Genomic DNA, 21,821 nt, shown 5'->3' with positions numbered 1-21,821 from the left:
CTCTACATCCATACTAAAATTTATAGCGAAAGTCTGTCTGTGTGTTCCCTCTTCACGCTTAAACCGCTGAATCGATTGAGATTAAATTTGGCATAGAGATAGGTTGAGTCCCTGAAAAGGACATAGGATAATTTTTATCCCGAAAATCATCCCTTAAGAGGGTGAAAAGCGGGGTGGAATTGAGATAATTAATGAGTTGCCTAATATTTGTCTGCATATTACGCTCAAATTGAATGATTGCTATAAGATTTTCTCCAGGCGCTATTCTTACTCTAGATGGGGTTACTAAGTCCAAGCAGACGAAGTCGCGGGCAAAAGCTAGTTTTCAATAAAATACAAGTACATTTTAAGATATTTTTTTATTTATGTAACAATAACAAAATTGTCACTAGGCTTCGAAGGCTCGCATCTCGCCCCAGTTACGTCCATACGTCAGTTCAATAGGCAATGTCATATTCATACCGCAGTCCCGGCCGACATTTTCCATGGCATACTTGATTATTACTATGGATTCAGAAGGTTTGTAGTTAATATCACATTACAAAAGGCCTAATAGAAATTACCCGAAATGTCAACTATGAGTAATAAATAAAACTAAGATCTCATAATTACATACCTATAATGTCACATTTTAGTTCGCTGTATACAGGCTGGCTAAAAAATAAGTGCATTCCCGTTGCCAGGGAGGTTTTGGGATTATACTGAGCAACTTTTACTATGGGACTAACCACGAAATCGCGAAAAAAATCTACCCTCCCATAGAAAACTGACCAGCCAAAATGTATAATACAGCCAAATTATTTTTCGCGATTTCGGGGTTGGTCCCATAGTAAAATGCTCAGTATAATCCCAAAAACCTCCCTGGCAACCGGAATGCACTCATTTTTTACCGTGTATACCACATTTTAGTTCGTTGTATACCACAGAATAATTAATAGGACCTGAAAGTACTAAAGCCAAGGGCCTGACACTCTTTGATAGAGAGAGAAAGATAGTCTTTTTGCGATTCCTATAAGAGGAAGGAGAAAACAGTGCCATGCTTTGTCTTTATCACCGACCGGGCATTTTTTCATGGTCGGGTTATGGCATCATAGCAAGGCGATGGCGAAATACCGAAATTTATAAGAGTGAAAGAGAAAAAGGATTATGTTATGCTGCCATACATGAAACTGTCGCTCAGTTTCATGTTTATAACTACTTGTATATACTAGACATAGAAATGACAGACAGACATTTCTATACTTCGGGTAGGTTACAGACGGTACAGTAAATAAACAGTTTTACCAGCGGCTCTATCCACGTGGTCTTCAGCGACCTCCCATACTAGCTCGTCGTGTATTTGCAGAACCAGGCGACTGGTGACTTGCGTGGATTCTAGGCGACTTTGCACAGCGGCCATCGCTTTCTTGCATAAGTCCGCTGCTGATCCTAGGTATACATGGGCTATCAGTTTTTAATATTTATTAACTTTTTAATACAGGGTGGAAGCCAGGGGGAAGAGTCTCCAATGTACAGTGAAAAACTTTTAAATTAGGTATGAAGCCCGCTCCAGACTACGCGGCGCCGGCGCGAAGCCGCGAACGCGAGTGTGGAGTCGATTTCGCTGATTAGCGAACCAGACTCCACACTCGCGTTCGCGTCTTCGCGCCGCGATTCGCGCACGTGTGGAGGGCCCTTGTAGCTTATAAGGATTTGCCACACTGGATGCGTTCTGTGGGCAGCGGTCTGGTCAAACTTCAACTTCAAAGGAATGTTGTTCATGCATAATGCGGGTTTGACCTGACCGCTGCCCGCAAAACGCATCCAGTGTGGCAAATCCTTTAGAGTGTGTAAAATCGTTATAAAAATATAAGCTCCTAAGCATAGATTAACTTCATGGACAAAGCTACTAAACAATCAAATCCTTTCTTCGACATAAAGCTTGTAAATGACGTCCATCTATACTAATATTATAATATATGCGAAAGTCTGTCTGTCTGTGTGTTCTCCCTTCACGCTTAAACCGCTGAATAGATTTAGATTAAATTTAGCATAGAGATAGGTTGAGTCCCTGTCGTCCCTGAGAAGGACATAGGACAGTTTTTATCCCGAAAATCATCCCTTAAGAAAGTAAAAAGCGGGGTGGAATTGAGAAAAGTAATGAAGTGCCTGCTAATTTGTGTGTATAATATGCTCAAATTGAATGATTGCTATGATAATTTTTCCAGGCGCTATACTTACTTTAGCTGCTGTTACTAAGTCCACGCAGACGAAGTCGCGGGCAAAAGCTAGTTTACTATAAAACGGGTAGCCTAGCCCTAATGCTCACAATGCTGACCTATTTTGATCACACTTCGGCCGTAGCACGGTCGCATTTTTATCACCTGTCACGTTCTAACAAGTATATAAGTGCGAAAGTGACAGGCGATAAAAATGGAACCATGCTGCCACCGCGGTCTGAGTTTGATTATCATGATTGATGGATTTCAGAACGGAGAATTTACCTTATGGGAGTATTGGGAGGTAATTAGAGTAGTATATTTACCTTGCACGATGAAGTTAACCGCCTGCCGCTCCGCCTGAGCTCGCAACGTCGCATCAGCGCTGGATATGCGCGGGAACCGACGCGCGCGCCCGCAGAGGGAGCGGAGCGCGCCGCTCGTTGCCTTTGCGACTACAGCGCGGCCGAAGGACTTTAGAGCGGGAAACGTACCTTATGGGAGGTAAATGTTTGGTTATTATATTTAATACTGAAAGAGACTTGCATTTTCTGCAACACGTGCATCATGCTCATTGTCATTCATTAGTGCCTGCGTCAATTCTTGGAATAAGTTGCCAAGCGGACCCCAGGCTCCCATGAGACGCGAGAAAGAAGAACTCAAAAAATCCTAGCCACGACTGACAATATATAGCTATCATGATATGCCTACCCCTTAAAATATTAAGGAATTGACTCACGATTGAAACTGGACATGACGCTCAAAGCCTGCTCATAGCTAATGTACAGTATTTCCATGAGCTTCCGAGCCCCGGCGCCGTAAAGGCTTGCGTAGACTATACGTTTCGTGCGCTCGCGATCTTCCGACAATACTTCGTCTACTGGCTTGTTCAACCTTGGGCAGAAAAATATGATGTTTCAATTAGCTCCATGCATGAATTTATTTTTATTTTTGGATTTATAATTTATATCGTTGGAACACCGGAAATGATAAAAATACTTTTGTAAACCTTAACTTATTTTATTAAAAAATATTTAAAATGTTGAAAATTTTTGAGCGGTTGAAACGCTCATAATTTATGGCGCGAATTCGACAGAGCGTGATGACGTCACACGTTGGGCGGTCCAACTGACGTTTGCTACTAATGACACTAATCTGTCGAACGCGTGACGTCACGTGGCGTTTCGAGCGTTTCGCTCACTAGCTTTTCGCGGGCAAATTTTTGTACTTTTTATTTATAATTTTAAGTAATTAAATGGTAATTTAAAAACGGAAATACATTTGTAAAATGATATAACGGTAACAAACATCCGAATAAAACATATTTCGTTCAAATATAAACTTCATGCATGAGGCTAATTGAGTTAAAACTGGACTTGACGCTCAAGGCCTGCTCATAGCGTATGTATAGTGTTTCCATGAGGTTCCGCGCCCCGCGGCGCCGTAAAAACGCGTAGACTATACGCTTAATACGCTCGCGATCTTCCGGCAATACTTTGTCTACTGACTTGTTCAACCTTGGGCAGAAAAACATGATGTTTCAATGGAGTTAAAACTGAACTTGATGCTCAAGGCCTGCTCATAGCGTGTGTGTAGTATTTCCATGAGCTTCCGCGCCCCGCGGCGCCGTAAAGGCTCGCGTGGACTATACGCTTAGTACGCTCGCGATCTTCCGGCAATACTTCGTCTACTGGCTTGTTCACCCTGGGACGGGAAGAAGATTGATGGTAGAAGGATCTTCCTGTCTACAGATAGTAGTAAAAACTCACCACTTAGCAGCAAGCACTCTGAACAGGTCCTGGCCAGTTCTCAAGGCATCTTGTAACGTGGCATCGTCAGGGGCGTGGGCGAACACGCGGCACTCGATGTGCTTGAAGTCGGCGGCTATGAAGCTGTGTGAGGGTCTTACGTGTTGTCGTCTAAATTTCTAAAGTATGAGAATCTTGGTAGAAAGATCTTCCTGTCTGCAGATAGTATTAAAAACTCACCACTTAGCAGCAAGCACTCTGAACAGGTCCTGGCCAGTTCTCAAGGCATCTTGTAATGTGGCATCGTCTGCGGCGTGGGCAAACACGCGGCACTCGATGTGTTTAAAGTCGGCGGCTATGAAGCAGTGAGAGGGCCGAGCGGTGTACACGGAGCGGAAGTTTAGGGTCGGCTCTTGGGGAAAAAGCAGAAGATTCATAAACTGATCTGGAATATGGATCCAGTTTGAAGACAAGTCACCTATACACATAGGTTTGGGCAACAATACCAGCAAAGTTTTTGCACACAGAGTTAAGAATATCAAGTCTGTCTGTGTGAGTGGATGAGGATCGGAACGTGAAAGAGCATACCTGGGCCGCCCAGCAAGAAGACGTCCTAGTGGACGCCCCAGGTATCACTGGTGCGACAGGGTGGAGGCGGATCTGAGCGAACTTCGAGTCACCAATTGGCGAGAGGTCGCACAGGATCGAGAAAAGTAGCGCTGTCTTGTGTCGGAGACCAAGTCTCATTTTGGGTCGCTGAGCCAACGGAGTAAGTAAGTAAGTAAGTCTATCACAGTGTGTTTCCTTCACCTGCTTCCCAAATTTTATTCGTAATTATGATAAAACTCGCGGGGATAAGTACTAAATAAAGGTTAGTGTTAGGTAGTAACTATGCAAGAAAAGTAGGTACCTATGTGATAATATGACTTACCCTGATCGTCATAATTTTGAGGAAATACGACGAGGCTGAACGGTGCTTTGGGAATGGCTTGCAGATTTGGGTTGTTTGAGGCGATGCGACCAGTTGCAGCTGCCATCTGTACCCTACCAAAAAGTGAATGATTCTGTTTAGCCAGTTACGGCAGAAAGTAGCTAAAGAAATTCTGTAGACTTACCAAGTAGGCTTAACAGAGCCATCCTTTACGTGCTGGGCTATGCCGGTGAGAAAAGTAGCGTGCGCTTTATGCAGATGACGGTATTCCAGGATTAGCCGTGGTAGCGGGTGTACTGCAACCAGCCCACGCAACTGAAGGAAATGGAGTAGGTAGTTCAATTTTATGTTTTTTAGTGATGCCATCCAAATTGACAATTATATTTTTAGACGGTTTAATTACTTGCATGCGATTTCAGACGCAATTCTTTCTAAAAGTTTAGGTCAATATAATAAATATTAAGGCGGTCACAATTGTCAAAAAGATTTTAAACGTCTGTGAAGACCTCGATAAACTATAAATAAGTGTCTTTAAGGAAATATATTTAAGTTCTTGACTCAAACTACTCAAAGAAGAAGAAGAGAAACAACCAATTGAACTTGTTCTCACTTTCATATTTTTTCGTGTCTTTGTAAGCATTCTAAATTTTATTCAAATTCAAGATTATTTATTTCATGTTACACACATAGAAAAACAAAACAATAAACATTCAACATATAATACATATACACATTTTTTTTTACAAATAGGTATAATACAGTTATAGATTTCTGTCAGATGTAATATATACGTAGTATTTAGTATGTACTTATTTTTGGGTATTGTTTACTAACTAACCATAGTTTCCGATGTAGATTTCGCTCCTTTACCAATCGTTTCTTTAATCTTCAAGTTATTCTTCGTATCCAACTGCAGTTCGTCATACAGAATCGTACGCACTTGCAAAGTCGAATTTATCTGAAAAGTCTTCCCTGCTGCTATGTAGCACTCTTGCTCTGCTGACTTCATTTTTGTTAGAAGAATGTCCTCCATTGAATTTAGTTTTCCTAGATCTACGCTTACTCCGCGATATTCCATTCCTATTAAATTGATTAAAAATGTGTTAAAGAAAAAGGGTCCTATAATGCTACCCTGAGGAACTCCATACTTGAGAAGATCCTTACACAAGATAAAGTAATTACTAAATATATTATTAAAAAGTGGAAACTTTTTAGAAATCACCTGCAATAACGGGTAGCAGAGGCATCTCAATTTCGACAAAAACGTTCATAACGCAATTTTCTGTTAGCAAAGATTTCAGCTTGTCGCAGCATTCTCTAAGTAGAGTTATGTACCAGGCAGCCTTTTGCAATATGCACTCTGTGGCTATGGTGAATTCGGGTGTGTAACCTAGAAGCTTTTGTAGGTCCGCAAAATTTTCTGGAGGATTGTCTGGGTCTATGAGACTGCCTCCTATCTGTGTGTAAAACAGATTAGGTAGGTTTAGGTTGTAGGTGTTTTCTTTATCTTAATAGATGTAAGTACTTATTTTTTCTGACAAGATTATGGAATAATTCGACCTATGCCGCTGTGGCCCGGTGGACGTATGGCACAGGCACCTGCCGCGATAGCAGAGGACGCTGGTTCGGCTTGGGGCACTGGAGGCCTTGGCCACTTTTTCTTAGTATATGTGATTGTGATTTATTTCAGCTTATAAGACAAATTATTCCTGTTACCTTGGCATCGTACAAGTTGAAAGCATTTTGCTTTAACTCTATGCCATATTTTGCAATCAGATATATAAGCATTGGCTTGCCATTATAGCATATTACTTGGCACTTCTCTAGCAATTTCTTTAAGAGATCACTGAAACAAATAAATAAGCTAAGTATATTTCACAGATATTTCATGACAATTACATGTACTTACAAAGGTTTGATGTAAAGCTTTACCTGTTTCGTTCATTATCTTTGAAATATAAGAATTTCTCCTGCGATTGAATCATGATGCCTTCAGTGACGCAACTATCTTCTGTGTGATAACTATTGAGTTGACTAAAGCCATTTCTGAAAATAATTCAATATTAATTTTATGAACTTACCTGTGGACATAATATATTACCGTTCTTCGAATAAAACCTACTTACTTGTAAATTAATATCATAGCAATATCATCTTCTGTCTTTATTAAATCATTAATGAGAAGTAAATTGCTTTCATCCATCGTCATGACCTCAAACGTTACGTTCTTTATAGGAATCTGTGATTTAATAGGAGGGACAAATTTCGATTTTACTTTATTATCTTTGTCAGCCTCCTTATTTTTCATCTGATCGTCGTTTGTCTCTTCCGTCTTGCTTTCATTTTGCCCTTTAACTGGTGGTCCAAATTTCATTTTACCATCCCTTTCAGCCAGTCTCGATTGTACTACTTTCTTATTATTTGTTTTCGGTTTCTTGACGATTAGTTTATCTAATGGATTTTTGGCATCTTCTGATCCGTTAAGTATTGCAGATATGGGTTCATTCATTTCCATTGCAACGTTTTTATTCACTTTCTCGACTTGGCTTAGTGGTCTTATGAGAGAATCTGATTTGATAGTCGTTTCTGCTGTTTCTTTAGCAGTTTCAATAACTGTAGCCTTAGTATCTGTACTACTTTTACCATCGTAGGGGTTTTTTTTGACATTCGTTACATGGGTTTTGGTAGTTCTTGGGACAATCATATCACTGGCTCCGTATTGGCCAATTTCTTTTTCCACAAGATTGTTTGGATCAACATCGTCAAGCCAATTTTTAATTGCTTTTGTACTATTTACTTTCTTTAAGTTTTTTATCAATGTTTTCTCTGTTATACCCTCCTTGCATATTATCTTTTTAACCTTTTTTGATAAAGTGCTATTAGCTTTTACTTCAGATTTAGTTTTAATTACTTTCTTATTATATTGTTTTTGCTTTATCTTTTTATCCTTAGGAAATTTAATCGTAAAGTTATTATCTGTATCATCTTCTAACCTTGTTATTATTGGCATGGGGTATTGTATATTTTCAAATAGCTCTGTATCAAACATGTCGTCCCAGTCTACATTTTTTGCACCTCTCTCTTTTCTACTTGTTACACTTACGTCTCTAACCGGATCATTTATACCATCAGCCTCTCTATTTAATAACTGCAAAAACGTCTTTGCCGGCATATTAGCATCAATGTATTTCTTACTCGAAAGTAATTTCTCATGAATATCATCAAAATTAATTACTGGAGTTATCATATCATTTGCAGTCAATATTTCTTCTTCATTAGTATTTGGTATATCAACAGTTTTTGCTAAACCATCAGATGTTATTAGAATAGGTTCATTCGGTGATGTACAATTGGTAACATCACGCATCACTTGCTTCATGGGCACTTCAGGCAAATCATTACTGAGCCTTTTATTATTTTGTACACCATGGTTTTGTATAAGGGAATTACTATTGGCAAACTGATTAATTGGACAAAAATCATTTTCACGGTTATTTTTGTCTACAAAGGTTGATTGTTCAGATGGTATGACTGAGGGCAATCTTGGTACAGCAAAGTGGTCATCATTGTAGTATGATTCCTGGTTGATTTCTTTTCCATAGTCAGTATCAGTACCTAGACGTGTAGTAGACGGCAAATTGCCTTGGCCAGCAGGTGCACGTGGTATGAGATAGTTGTTTGCATCAAGGTTATCTGATGTCCGGTAAATATCTCTACCTATATTTTCGTTAAATCCGTTACTTTCAGGTCCTGGACCCGATGGCACAGACGGAATAGAGCGAGGGTAGCTGGTAAATTCTCTAAAATAAAGACCTAAGTTAATAAAATCGCCATAAAATTTTTCGGAACCGCAAAAGTGCTCAATAATATCTGAACAAGCAAGCTAATGCTTCGATATCAGAAGCCGTTGACATATTTGTGACCACCTTGGTTGCTCAGATGTACTTGAGGGCGTAGGAAGCAGTAAAAAAAATAGTTTAAAGATTTAGGTGTAGGTAAATAGGTAAGGTTTATATATTGTTTTTTAGGGTTCCGTTTATTATATTCTTTGGTTCCGTACCTCAAAAGGAAAAAAACGGAACCCTTATAGAATCACTTTTCTGTCCGTCCGTCCGTCTGTCTGTCAAGACTCTTTATCTCGGGAACGCGTGGAGGTATCGAGTATAAATTAAAACCATATAGTCATAGTCAGGCCAGGCCTACAGCCCCTTGAAGCTGTGAAAAATCAAACTTCTAAGTTAACGTAAAAAAAAGATACGGCCGTTTATGGCGCAAAAAGCGTATATTTCGACACTCAAGGGAATCACAATTTATAGGGTACTTCCCGTTGACCTAGAACTACAACATCTACAAGCTGGCAAGTAATATCGTCTTACACTAAAGCCTGACCAGGAATATGATCACGCGCCATGTTGCGGAATTTCACTGGAACTAATTTTTTCATACTAATATACTGAATTGTCACCCTATATACATGAGAATAACAGCGTCCTCTTGACAATGATCATATATTTCTGGTCAGGCTTTACTTTGCAAGTACAGAGGAAAATCTGAAAACTATAAATCTGTAAAACATCAAAAAAAGTTAAATTTGTACGGAACTCTCAGTGGCCGAGTCCGACTCGCCCGCGGCCGGTTTTTTATACCAAGTTGGTGGCAAACAAGCACACGGCCTGCCTAATGGTCAGAATGTAACCTCCAGTGTAACCTCAGAATGTAAACGCCGTGAGCCGTGATAGTCATACTTGTTATGGCCATTTTTTGCCCGGATGCTGCACTTCATGATAAAAGCAAGCCGCTTTGCACAGTGCTAGTAGGGACCAAACTGAGTGATTTGACCCGCAGCAGCGCAAGTTTCACCCCTTAGGAACAGAGATGGCGCCACTTCTTTAAAAAATATTTCAAAAAATTCTACAAGCTAAACCAATGAACCGATTTAAATGTTTAATATCTCAAATGAAAGCTTATTATATAAGTTACTTATAAAAAAATACTCAAAAAATATATACTGATTACTTTCGACAAAAAACGGCATCTTAAGTTTTTTTTTTACTCGATTGATAGTTTTTACTTGGTTTCTCAAAAAAAATGTATGGAATATGAATAGCTTAATGCATGTATATATTACTGAATAAATAACAAGTATTATAAAAAAAAACCAGACACCGATACCTCTCATACTTCACGAAATATAAAAGTTTGAATGTGAGTGTAAATTTCTTCAAAATATATTTCAAAAAATTCTACAAGCTTAACTATTTGACCGATTTCAATGTTTAATATCTCAAATAAAAGCTCATTATATACATTACTTATAAAAAATACTCATAAAACATATACTCATAAAACATATTTAATTTTAATTTAATTTAATTTAATTTAATTTAATTTAATTTAATTAGTATTTAAAATATTAACAATAGATCTTAAGTCACCATGTACCTAACCCCAATGGATCCTAGTTATCTAAATAAATAAATTATAAATTAAATTAAATTAAATATACTGAACCCTTTTGGCAAAAAACGGCATTTTAAGTTTTTTTTCTTACTCGATTGATAGTTTTTACTTGATTTCTTAAAAAAAATATTATGGAACATGAATAGTTTAATAAATATATATATATAGTACTGAGTATATAAAAGTATTACAAAAAAACCCGACACCGATACCTTTCATTCTTCACGAAATATTTAAGTTTAATTATGCACGTTCTTACAAATAAATCCTTTAAAAGAAATCTTCAACCGCAGTAAGTGCACTGATTTTAATATGAAATGTGTCATATGAAAAGAAATCACCCAATTTATTTAAATAAATAAAAAAATTATCAATAAAAACTGAATGAAGTTTTTTCCTGGTGGAGAATTACCAAAAAAAATATAACAAATCTTTTTTTTTTTTTTTTAATTTATTGAATAAGGAAGCAAATTACAGTTTTTTAGATCATTACAAGACCCATCGTAGGCAACCTTATGGAGGTTTGTGTGCCGATGGGGAGTTCGAGAATAACATAAAGAAAAACAATATTATATCATTTATATCCTATATCTTATCATAAATATGATTCTTAGTATACATAGCTTGTGTCGTTAGTTTTTAATAAGTGCATTTTAACGACATTTTTTATATGTTTACCATTTAAATATTTAGCACAAACAACTTCTGGCAGATCATTCAATATTTTAGGTAATATATATGTGTACAGCCTAGTGCCATATATGTTGTTATATTTGGGTATACAATATTTGTTTTGGTTCTGTAGACATCTTAGTTTTGTACATCTTTTGTGTTCTTTTAGTTTAGTAACATGGTGATATTCTTCTGTTAGTATGGCTAGTTTACACATATTTTGAACTGGGAGTAAATTACAGTATTTGAAAAGTTGGGAATAGTCTGTTTCGTACTTCTTTTTGATATGCTTAGGTACAAGTGTCTTCAATAATCTTATTTGTAAGTTATATATTTTTTCTATATATGTTTAGGAATGTATCTAAAATTAGGAATTATTTTTATTTAAAGTGAATACATTTGTAAACAAAAAACTTAAATGTCCTCTTCGGGTTCATATTTATTTATTGCAACCATGGTTTTATAGGTATTACAAATTCTTGGTAGTTCCACATGGACCCCGTGGGGGCATACCAATATTACATGCATACTTAGGATCTAATCTTAAATCTATGTGTATAATATAAAAGTAGGTCAATTTAGTAGTTTTTATACATATAAGCCGAATTGAATCAGATAATTGTCAGTGTATTAAATACAAAAATAAACGGGCAACTAATTATTATTAGGTGATGTCAAATTATATGGTTCACCGGCAGATGTAAAACTGAAAAAGAAAAGTACGTAAGTAAGTAAGTACTCGTACCATTCCAATACTACAAAATCACTGATCATACATGAACTGGTTGCTGTAGATTACTGTTGAATTATTTTTGTGCCTAGTTGATTTGATAACCATTAAACCTATAATTTTGTGCCAGACCTATAATTAGTGGTCAGCATGCAAAATAACCCTGGATTGAAAATTACATTAACTTACTTTTGATTTGTACAGCCACATTTGCATGATTTACACTGGGCTGTGTATGGCCAGCTGACGCGACGACACCCACAATGCATAGTTTCGCAGCCAGATTTGCAGCCACAATGGTCCACGAGGCTTAATTGAGACCAAATCGCGGTAACTGCCGACCATTCCGGAGTCCAACTCTCTTTTTCCTCAGTCCATCCCCAAAAAGATGTACATGGTATGGAAACTTCTGGTTTCAGAGCGTTTCCCCATATATGGCCCTCTTGGTAAGCTGCTCGAAGTGCATGTTTATAGAGAGCAGCTGATGTAGATGGCAGGGTTGGCAGGTTCTAATTTCTCGGCCAAATCAGATTTGTTCCCTGAACGACGCCCTCCATTGACTGACAACGAAGGTGGACAAATTTGGTTTTCGTACTGGAAGAATTCGTTCAGATCAAGCTGCCTTTCTCTGGCCACTATAAAAAGACGGGAAAATAGGAGTATGTCAACTTTTAAGTTTTTGATTTTGTCAGTTGTCAGGTGTGTAACTACATATTTTAATTTTAGTATAAAGTTACCCTAGATTTGTGTTATTGTTTGGCCAAACGGAACACATAAACGTAAATGAAGTTCACAAATATTTGTTTGCTTCAAAAAACAAGCTTGTGACAAGCCTGCCAGCTACATCAGCTGCTCTCTATCAGCTTACCAAGAGGGCCATATATGGGGAAACGCTATGAAACCAGAAGTTTCCATACCATGTCCATCTTCTTGGGGATGTACTGAGGAAAAAGAGAGTTGGACTCCGGAATGGTCGGCAGTTACAGCGATTTGGTCGCAATTAAGCCTCTTGGACCATTGTGGCTGCAAATCTGGCTGCGAAACTATGCGTTGTGAGTGTCGTCGCGTCAGCGCGTATGCACAGCCCAGTGTAAATCATGCAAAGGTGGCTGTACAAATCAAAAGTAAGTTAATGTAATTTTCAATCCAGAGTTATTTTGCATGCTGACCACTGATTACAGGTCTGGCACAAAATTATACGTTTAATGGTAATCAACTAGGCGCAAAAATAATTCAACAGTAAATCTACAGGCACAAAAATTATCCAACAGTAATCTACAGCAACCAGTTCATGTATGATGAACCCGAAGAGGACATTTAAGTTTTTTGTTTACAAATGTAGTCACTTTAAATAAAAATAATTCCTAATTTTAGATTTGTTATATTTTTTTGTAATTCAGCACCAGGAAAAAACTTTATTCAGTTTTTATTTATAAATTTTTTTATTTATTAAAATAAATTGGGTGATTTCTTTTCATATGACACATTTCATATTAAAATCAGTGCACTTACTGCGGTTGAAGATTTCTTTTAAAGGATTTATTTGTAAGAACGTGCATAATTGAACTTAAATATTTCGCGAAGAATGAAAGGTATCGGTGTCGGGTTTTTTTGTAATACTTTTATATACTCAGTACTATATATATATTTATTAAACTATTCATGTTCTATAATTTTTTTTTATGAAATCAAGTAAAAACTATTAATCGAGTAAGAAAAAAAACTTAAGATGCCGTTTTTTGCCAAAAGTATTCAGTATATGTTTTTTGAATATCTTTTTATAAGTAGTATATATAATGAGCTTTCATTTGAGATATTAAACATTAAAATCGGTCGAATAGTTTAGCTTGTAGAATTATTTGGAATATATCTTGAAGAAATTTACACTCACATTCAAACTTTCATATTTCGAGAAGTATGAGAGATATCGGTGTCGGGTTTTTTTATAATACTTGTTATTTATTCAGTAATATATACATGCATTAAACTATTCATATTCCATACAATTTTTTTGAGAAATCAAGTAAAAACTATCAATCGAGTAAAAAAACAAACTTAAAATTCCCGTTTTTATCAAAAGTATTGAGTATATAATTTTTGAGTATATTTTTAAAAGTAATGTATATAATGCGCTTTCATTTGAGATATTAAACATTTAAATCGGTTCATTGGTTTAGCTTGTAGAATTTTTTGAAATATTTTTTAAAGAAGTGGCGCCATCTCTGTTCCTAAGGGGTGAAACTGCCGCTGCTGCGGGTCAAATCGCTCAGTTTGGTCCCTACTATCACTGTGCAGAGCGGCTTGCTTTTATCATGAAGTGCAGCATTTTGTTCATAACAAGTATGACTATGACTTAGGGACACTTTTTTCTTATAGGATAAGTTGTGAATGTTGAGATTGATCACGTATTTACCTCTTCGTATTCGTTCGTTTTCGTATTTACCTCTTATCGAAAATAAACACTAGACAACACGTGTACGAATAATAGTATCACAATTTCAAACGTACCTCGTATATTGTCTTCTATTTTGAGTGAGACGTCGATTTTCATTTTCAAATCCTGTTGTCAAAGCCACATTTAAAGATTCATTTATACAATAATACGCAAAATAATATTCATAAGACATAAGACTATACAAATTTATAGAAGCAGTTTTCTTTTAGGGTTAGCGAAATTTACCTGTTCGCCAATTTTTTATCAAGGTATCTAAAACACTTCGCCCAAAAGGTGATAAATGTTTCTTGTAACAATTGGGGTTGAATTGGTGAAAATAATGATGGTTCATGTTGTTTAGCACTTTTAAAAATGCTTCCGGAATATATTATTAAAGTTATCACTACTGCATTCACATTTCACAACTTTCACATTTCAACTTTCCCGCCGATTTTTTTTGTTACATTTATACAGTCCGAATTGTAACGAGTTATAAATAAGTCAGCTGTGGCACAATGGTCAATAAGGACCCGAACATAACTCAATTGTCATCTTATATGTCAATGTCAAAACAAAGTATTGTAATCGGAGCGGAGCTAATGAGGAAAAAAACTAAATAATTAATTGTTTTCCGCGTAAAAATAGCAATCAACATGTAATATTACGAACTCACAGTGCGCGTAAATCACGAAAATGGCGTTGAATATAGATAGCTGTGACAGTTTGCCTCCTGACGAGGAGCCAAAACTCAAGTATGATCGGATGGGCAACGACGTACAAAACATTCTGTTGAAAGACGCAGTGAGCTGTATTTGTGTCCATACGAAATTTATATGTTTAGGGACTCAGTGGGGTGTGATTCACCTGTTGGACCATGAAGGGAACACGGTGCCATTATCTCAAGATGGTAAAGACAAAGAACTGCAAGCTCATGCGATAGCTGTGAACAGGATATCAGTCGATTTGAATGGGGACTACATCGCGAGCTGCTCGGACGACGGCAAGGTGCTGGTGTACGGGCTGTACACGGATGACAATGCTCACAACTTGAACCTCGGGCGGGTAGTCAAGTCTGTGGCTTTAGATCCTTATTACTTCAAGTCGGGGTCCGGCAGAAGGTTTCTCACAGGTAAATATTACTGTACAAGTTGAACAGCTCTTACATTACTAATGCTATCTTAACAAGATACTTTAAATATTTCTCTTTTTTTATTGGGCTGTCCTTTCATAACTCATTTCTTCTAGTATTGGTGGACTAATTTTGATTATTTTAATAATTTTTTAGCCATTAGTTGACCAGACATTAAAACTTACCAAAACAAATGGGTCAAATTTCTTTTTGTTTTGTTTTTTGTTCCCAAAAATTGTGACGTAGTGTAACTTTTTGTATGAGTTGAAATTTCGTTTTTAATTTTTCTCATGTAAATTATAATCTACAGTTACAAAGACATGCGATAGCACTCGACTTTTTTATTTATTTGATAGAAGACTGAAATTCAAGCGTGACAGTGGTCAGAAACAAGACAAAGAAAAGAATTTTGACTCGAATGTGATTTTTATTTCTAAAAATAAAGACGCAAATTAGAATGATAAAGGAGACCTTTTTATAGGTCTCTCGGTGGCTAGAGGTTTAGTAATCCGTACAATTGATTCACCGTTGCATTACCTAACATCCAGGGGTGGGATCATAACCTTTGTTCTATGACTAATACAATCTATACCTCTTCAAAATAACTGTAAATAGGCTATTAATGAACCATTAAGCTTCATATTGCTTTTCTGGAAAAGCAAAGCAGGAGACCGAAAAGTCTGGAGACTATCGGAGGAGGCCTATACCCAGAAAGGGGCCTTAGCTTATTAAGTTAGATATATATACTCTTTAAAACTAAATACAACTGTAAATATATTTTTTTTGTAAGTTAAGGAAATAAAGGCTTTATTGTTATTATTCTCTTTATTATTTTTAAGCTTCATATTATACCCTGTTGTAAGTTATCATCAGACTTAAAAAAAAAATTACAGTTATACAGCAATGTATCCTTTAATTGATGTCATATAATTGTCTTTGATGGAGATGGAAAGCCACATATAAATTTATAATGCGATGCCTTATAGTGTGTGATTAACAGATATCTTTAATACATTTGATTTTTGATAAAGTCAACATCAAAAACATATTTACATTTTTTCACCTTATTAGAAAGTGCAAAAGTGTAAACAAATCGGTAATGTCAACTATAATATATAATAGTCTTTCTGGTGTTCCAGGCGACACCAAGCTGACGCTGTATGAGAAGACGTTCCTGAACCGCCTGCGCAGCACCGTGCTCTGCGAGTGCGAGGGGCACGTGCAGGCCGTGGCCTGGCACGAGCGCTTCGTGGCCTGGGCCAGTGAGGTAACCAACGGGTAGGCTGTATCACGAATGTAGCCATAGTTTTCATAGACTTAGTGCCAGTTGCACCAACCATACTTAACAGACTGATCCACATCACTCTAACGAGTACTATAAAAATTCCTGTACAATCAAATTTAGCGAACACTTTAACGGTGACAGACCGGATGGTGTAACCGACCCTTATAGGTGTCTGATCTCAACCCCACAGCCTGCTCGCCCATCGACCTTGCATCATAGAGTAACTTATACTAGAGCGGTACTGTCATAGTAAATTTTGTAACCCCAGTAAATTCACTGCCATCTGTCGACACACTTTAAAACTAAAAATGAAGATTTATAAAAATACGATAGAATGTATTTAAATATAGATAAATGATTTTTTTTATTTGCATTAATTATTTTTATGATTTTGACCCATGTTCTTTCACTGATATGCGTTAAAATTGTTAAATAACAAACGAAACCGTCAACGCCATCTATACGACTGTAGGCCGAAACTAGTAGCGCCCTCTGAACGAGAATCAAATTTTCTTGATTTTCGAGGCACGTTTTTTCCTTAGACTGTATCCATCTATTACGGAGTTATATCTATCTTTGCCTGCATGGAACTGCATTTCACGGTACTTTATACCTTGGGCGCTTCAGGGGCCTTCTCGTTTGTAGACCCTAAGAACTCATCGTCGAGCCCGCCGGTTCGCTCTTTTGCACTCTTGGCCATTGGTCCGTTTTCGAGTTTTCTCTACCTGCAAGCCCTGCAGCTGGGCCTTCGCATGGAATTATACCATGGTTACAAAAGCATCTTGTCCACGGGTGACTGAAGATAGCGGGTGGGTGTCAAAGTTGTGTAGACCGCCTCGGTCTACCCTCATTCGTGCGCGTCGGCTGCGTTCGCTTTTAACGTTACCATCGGTCGCATTCACACTCGTTGGTCTGTCCAAGCATACTACACTCACAGTGTCACTACGCGTGTTTGATTCGGATATCACTGGTTTTTTACACAAACAAATCACAGGAATCCTATGGTTTGTTTTTGTAAAAATCCAGTGATATCCGAATCAAACACATCACACACACGTAATTAATTAGTTCAACAAATAAACTTGGGTTTACTAATGTATTGCCAAAAATCGTTTCCCAAAGTATTACTTCCCAAACTATTTTACGCAAATTATCATTTGGCAAAATTTCATTTCGCAAATTTTCATAATCCAACCTAACCTAACCCAACCTAGTACGTCATTTTCATTTCGCAAGTATGGGGTTGGGAAATGAAATGGTTGCGAAGTAAAAAACTTGCTAAAATTTCATTTTGGAAATGAAACTGATAAGTTTGTTGCGAAGTGAAATTTGGCGAAAAAATTTTGGCTAAACGGCGGTATCCCATAAACTTGATTAATATTTCACAGGTCGGAGTTCGGGTCTACGACCTGGTGGCACGCTGCTCCCTCGGCCTCATACCCTGGGAGAAGACCAGCGTGGACTCCATCGAGGACTACCGCTGCAACCTCCTCTGGTCTGCACCCAAGACCCTCATGATCGGCTGGGTGGACACCATTAGGATATGCGTCATTCGAAAACGAAGTCAAATCGAACTGCAGACGAGAGATGATACGGAATACCTCGTCGATCCTGTCTATACTTTCCAAACAGATTATTTCATTAGTGGTCTAGGACCTTTGGAGAACCAATTGGTACTCCTAGGGGTCCCTAAAGAGTGCGATGCAGAAACTATGAAAGCGCAAAGACCAGTTTTAGCGGTCGCTGACTACAAAGATTGTGACTTCAGCGAGGTTTCAACAGATAGTCTGAACATAAGAGGCTACGAGGAGTACTCCTGCAATGATTACTATCTAGACATGCTTATAGAAGAGAATAGATTCTTCATAGTATCGCCTAAGGACATAGTGATTGCCAGTCCATATGATATCGATGACAGAGTCAACTGGCTAACGGAGCATGGCCGGTATGAGAAAGCTATAAGTGTCTTAGAAGAAGTCGGGGGAAAAACGAATAAACATTCAGTAATGACGGTTGGAGTCCAGTACTTAGATCACTTGATGTCTAAACACTTATACAGCGAAGCGGCCATATTATGCGCTAGGATATGCAAGAGCGACAAAGCAATGTGGGAAAAACAAATACTAAAATTTGCTGAAGTTAATCAACTGAGAGCGGTCAGCGCGTACGTCCCTAAAACACCTGAGAAAGCCCTCAGTTCTCATCTATACGAGTTAATCATTTATGAATACCTCAAAGTGGATCCTCCCGGATTCCTCAAAGTTGTCCAGGAGTGGAACCCTGGGTTGTACAAGACGGGAATAATCGTAAAAGCTGTACTAGAACACATTCTTACCACCGAAGTAGATAAGAATATCTATTTAGAAGCACTCGCTTTACTCTATTGCCATCAAAAGAAATACGATAAAGCTTTAACCACGTACTTAACACTCGGCCATAAGGACGTCTTCACACTAATAACAACGTATAAAATGTACAACGTCATACACAATAAGATTTTGGAACTAATGACACTCGACTGTGATAAAACTCTTTCTATTCTTGTCAACTCACGCGATAAAATACCTGTAGAAGTTGTTAAGAGACAATTAGAAAAGCACGATATGTACCTCTTTAAATATCTGGACGCTTACAGTAAAGTAGAACAGAACGGAAAATACCATGGGGAGTTAGTGAAGCTTTACGCTAAATATGCAAGCGCTAAGTTACTTCCGTTTCTTAAAAGCAGCGATAACTATCCCATAGAACAAGCACTAGATATCTGTCAAAGCAATAATTTCTACCCGGAAATGGTATTTCTACTCGGTCGAATAGGCCGAACGCAGGAAGCTCTCCAGATCATAATAGAAAAACTAAACGATATAAATCAAGCGATCACTTTCTGTCAAGAGCATAATGACACAGAACTTTGGACGGACTTGATAAAACAAACCGTTGACAAGCCGGAATATGTTTCTCTGCTCCTCAAACGGATAGGGAATTACTTAGATCCCCGAATGCTCATAGAAAATATTCAGCCTGGGTGTGAAATAAAAGACTTAAAGGATTCCCTTGCAAAAATGATGTGTGATTACCACTTACAGCTATCTGTTCAAGAGGCCTGCAAGCCGATAACTTTAAAAAACTATTTCGAGTTGCATGAGAAATTAATCCTTGGGCAGCAGAAAGGAATATCAGTGACGGATGAGTTTGTATGCAGCAGCTGTCTAGGGCGGATTATAACTAGGGATTTGTCGAAGGCATCTGATCTGATAGTGTTTAACTGCAGGCACTCGTTCCATATAGAGTGTTTGAGGCAAGTGGCGCCATCTCTGGACCATTGCGCGGTGTGCAGCGCGAGCGCAGACGCCAGCAGAGCGTTCGGGGATCCGAGCGGGGGCGGGGCTAACTGAACAGAAGGTGCACCTTCAATGCTCACAGAACGAGGTACCCATCTGTTTCTACTTAACACAGTACACCACGCGCGACATGTGTTGCAATATTGCGTGTGTTGTGCTAGCCCCGTGGTATAAAGCACCTGTCCCACCGCCGACGAGAAAACGGCACGCTATCGACCATTTTTTTATTTCAGAATTCAACTTAAAGATGTCGATTACGTGTGAATAAAAGAAATGCATATATTATTCCATGATCGCTTATTGTTCACATGGTTGTTTAGAGCTGCTAAAAATTCGTTAAGTATCGGCGGTGTGACAGAAGCCTAATAATGGTTAACGAATTTACCTACTAAACGAACCCTATTGGCTACTAGTAAGTCATACAAGCTCAACCCTAGATAGAACTGTGCATATTCGAAATGTATTCATATTTTTCCATGTAAAATTAATTTTATTTTGTACTAGAACTCAATTATAAACAATGTACAATCTACAACACACAATTACAATATATAATGATTGTACAATGTATAATGTGCAATCTGGCAAAAAAGAGTAGAAATTAAAAAGTGGCAACACTGTAGTATCGTCCCTTTCAAATCAATCTAAGAAAAACGGGACGACACTTCAGTGTTGCCACTTTTTAATTTCTACTCTTTTTTTGCCAGACTGTACAGTGGAACATTTAACCTTCTGGACGCCAATGACGTATATATCGGCACCGCAGGTCCAACGCCAAAGACGGATTAATCCGTCACAGACCACAGAGCAACATAGACCTACGTGCATGTGCATAAAGTTCAATTTCAGTTTTGACACTTCGGTACGTAGCGTCCGAGTGACAGCTTTTGTGTTTGACACGGCGTCTCTCTCTCTCTCTCCTTAGCAATTATTATTCCCATCTGATTGTGGGGTCTGCTTTTCTTGTCTTTTCTCTCCACTTCGCACGAAATCAATCAAATCAAATCAAATCGGCGTCGAAAAGGTTAAAACATTCGCGTTTTGAACACATATTAAATCACATTTACAATCGGGTCTGTCGCGAATTTATTTTGTTACCTTTATATACAGTCGCCTTAAATAATTGCCGCGATTTCAAAAACTTGGGCAGGCCCCTTATCTGTAGAACATCTGTGAAGGGCTCTCCACACTCATGCGCGAATCGCGGCGCGAAGCCGTGAACGCGAGTGTGGAGTCTAGTTCGCTAATCAGCGAAATCGACTCCACACTTGCGTTCGCGGGCTTTGCGCCGCATAGTCTGGAGCGCGCTTAAGGGTGGGATTCCACCAGTGTGCGGCACAAGCATATTCAGTACAAAAACGCACACTGGTGGAATCCCGCCTTATAAGGTTGTCAGGGAAAGTATCATGTTTTCAAGTACCGGCTATGCAATCTTGTCAAAATGTTTTAAAGTACAAGTATTTACTAAAGGTGACTGTACATATACATAACATAATTAATAATATTCATAAATATACATAACATAATTAATGATATTAATATAGAATAAAAATGATGTGTCGGTGCTTTTGTAATGAAGTGGCTTGTATTATTTTCATTATGCCAATTAAACTTGTATAATACTCATATTTCGTTATTATTTTGTTGTGTACAATGTTTTATAGTTGGTTAAACCAAATTGGCAGTAAATAAGAACAAAAAAAACTATACTCATCCTTTTCTTTTGGGTGCTAGTACTAGTGAAAGACAAAGATAGTACGATTCTCTCTGTCTATGTTTGAAATGAGACAGTCCTTTGACAAGCTATATTATATTTATTTTCACAAGTTTAAATAAGGGAACGTGCATGAATGTGGCGTACACGGCGTGATATGTAGGGGGCACCAGGGCAGCAAA

At 37.8% G+C, this 21,821-nt stretch overlaps 2 protein-coding genes across 2 annotated transcripts; one reads left to right on the top strand and one right to left on the bottom strand.

Annotated features, from left to right (window-relative positions):
- Positions 1-388: 388 nt before the first annotated feature.
- On the bottom strand, positions 389-14,525 carry LOC134743972 (DNA polymerase I-like). The gene is made up of 14 exons (XM_063677602.1): positions 14,420-14,525; positions 14,248-14,299; positions 7,004-8,677; positions 6,810-6,923; positions 6,594-6,723; positions 6,100-6,334; positions 5,716-5,957; positions 5,062-5,192; positions 4,878-4,990; positions 4,187-4,358; positions 2,938-3,092; positions 2,525-2,692; positions 1,285-1,428; positions 389-504 (listed from the first exon to the last, which is right to left on the bottom strand). The coding sequence occupies exons 1-14, from the start codon at positions 14,523-14,525 to the stop codon at positions 389-391; spliced, it is 3,552 nt and encodes a 1,183-aa protein (XP_063533672.1).
- A 177-nt stretch (positions 14,526-14,702) lies between these two features.
- Positions 14,703-20,821, top strand: LOC134744014 (vacuolar protein sorting-associated protein 41 homolog). Its single transcript, XM_063677647.1, has 3 exons — positions 14,703-15,302; positions 16,442-16,569; positions 17,976-20,821. The coding sequence occupies exons 1-3, from the start codon at positions 14,867-14,869 to the stop codon at positions 19,977-19,979; spliced, it is 2,568 nt and encodes an 855-aa protein (XP_063533717.1). The 5' UTR covers positions 14,703-14,866; the 3' UTR covers positions 19,980-20,821.
- The last annotated feature ends 1,000 nt before the right edge of the window (positions 20,822-21,821 follow it).

The sequence above is a fragment of the Cydia strobilella genome, chromosome 9, assembly GCF_947568885.1.
Source record: "Cydia strobilella chromosome 9, ilCydStro3.1, whole genome shotgun sequence".
Taxonomy (NCBI): domain Eukaryota; kingdom Metazoa; phylum Arthropoda; class Insecta; order Lepidoptera; family Tortricidae; genus Cydia; species Cydia strobilella.
Note: the sequence above shows the minus strand (reverse complement) of the source record. Positions and strands in the feature narration are given on the sequence as shown.

Excerpts from the sequence above, each read along its gene's own strand:
- LOC134743972 (XM_063677602.1), bottom strand. The coding sequence starts at position 14,525 with ATGAACCATCATTATTTTCACCAATTCAACCCCAATTGTTACAAGAAA. Across the intron at positions 6,335-6,593 it reads TCAACTTGTACGATGCCAAG|ATAGGAGGCAGTCTCATAGA; the intron begins GTAACAGGAATA and ends TTTTACACACAG. Across the intron at positions 4,991-5,061 it reads GGCTCTGTTAAGCCTACTTG|GGTACAGATGGCAGCTGCAA; the intron begins GTAAGTCTACAG and ends ACTTTTTGGTAG.
- LOC134744014 (XM_063677647.1), top strand. The coding sequence starts at position 14,867 with ATGGCGTTGAATATAGATAGCTGTGACAGTTTGCCTCCTGACGAGGAG. Across the intron at positions 15,303-16,441 it reads CGGCAGAAGGTTTCTCACAG|GCGACACCAAGCTGACGCTG; the intron begins GTAAATATTACT and ends CTGGTGTTCCAG. Across the intron at positions 16,570-17,975 it reads TCGTGGCCTGGGCCAGTGAG|GTCGGAGTTCGGGTCTACGA; the intron begins GTAACCAACGGG and ends AATATTTCACAG.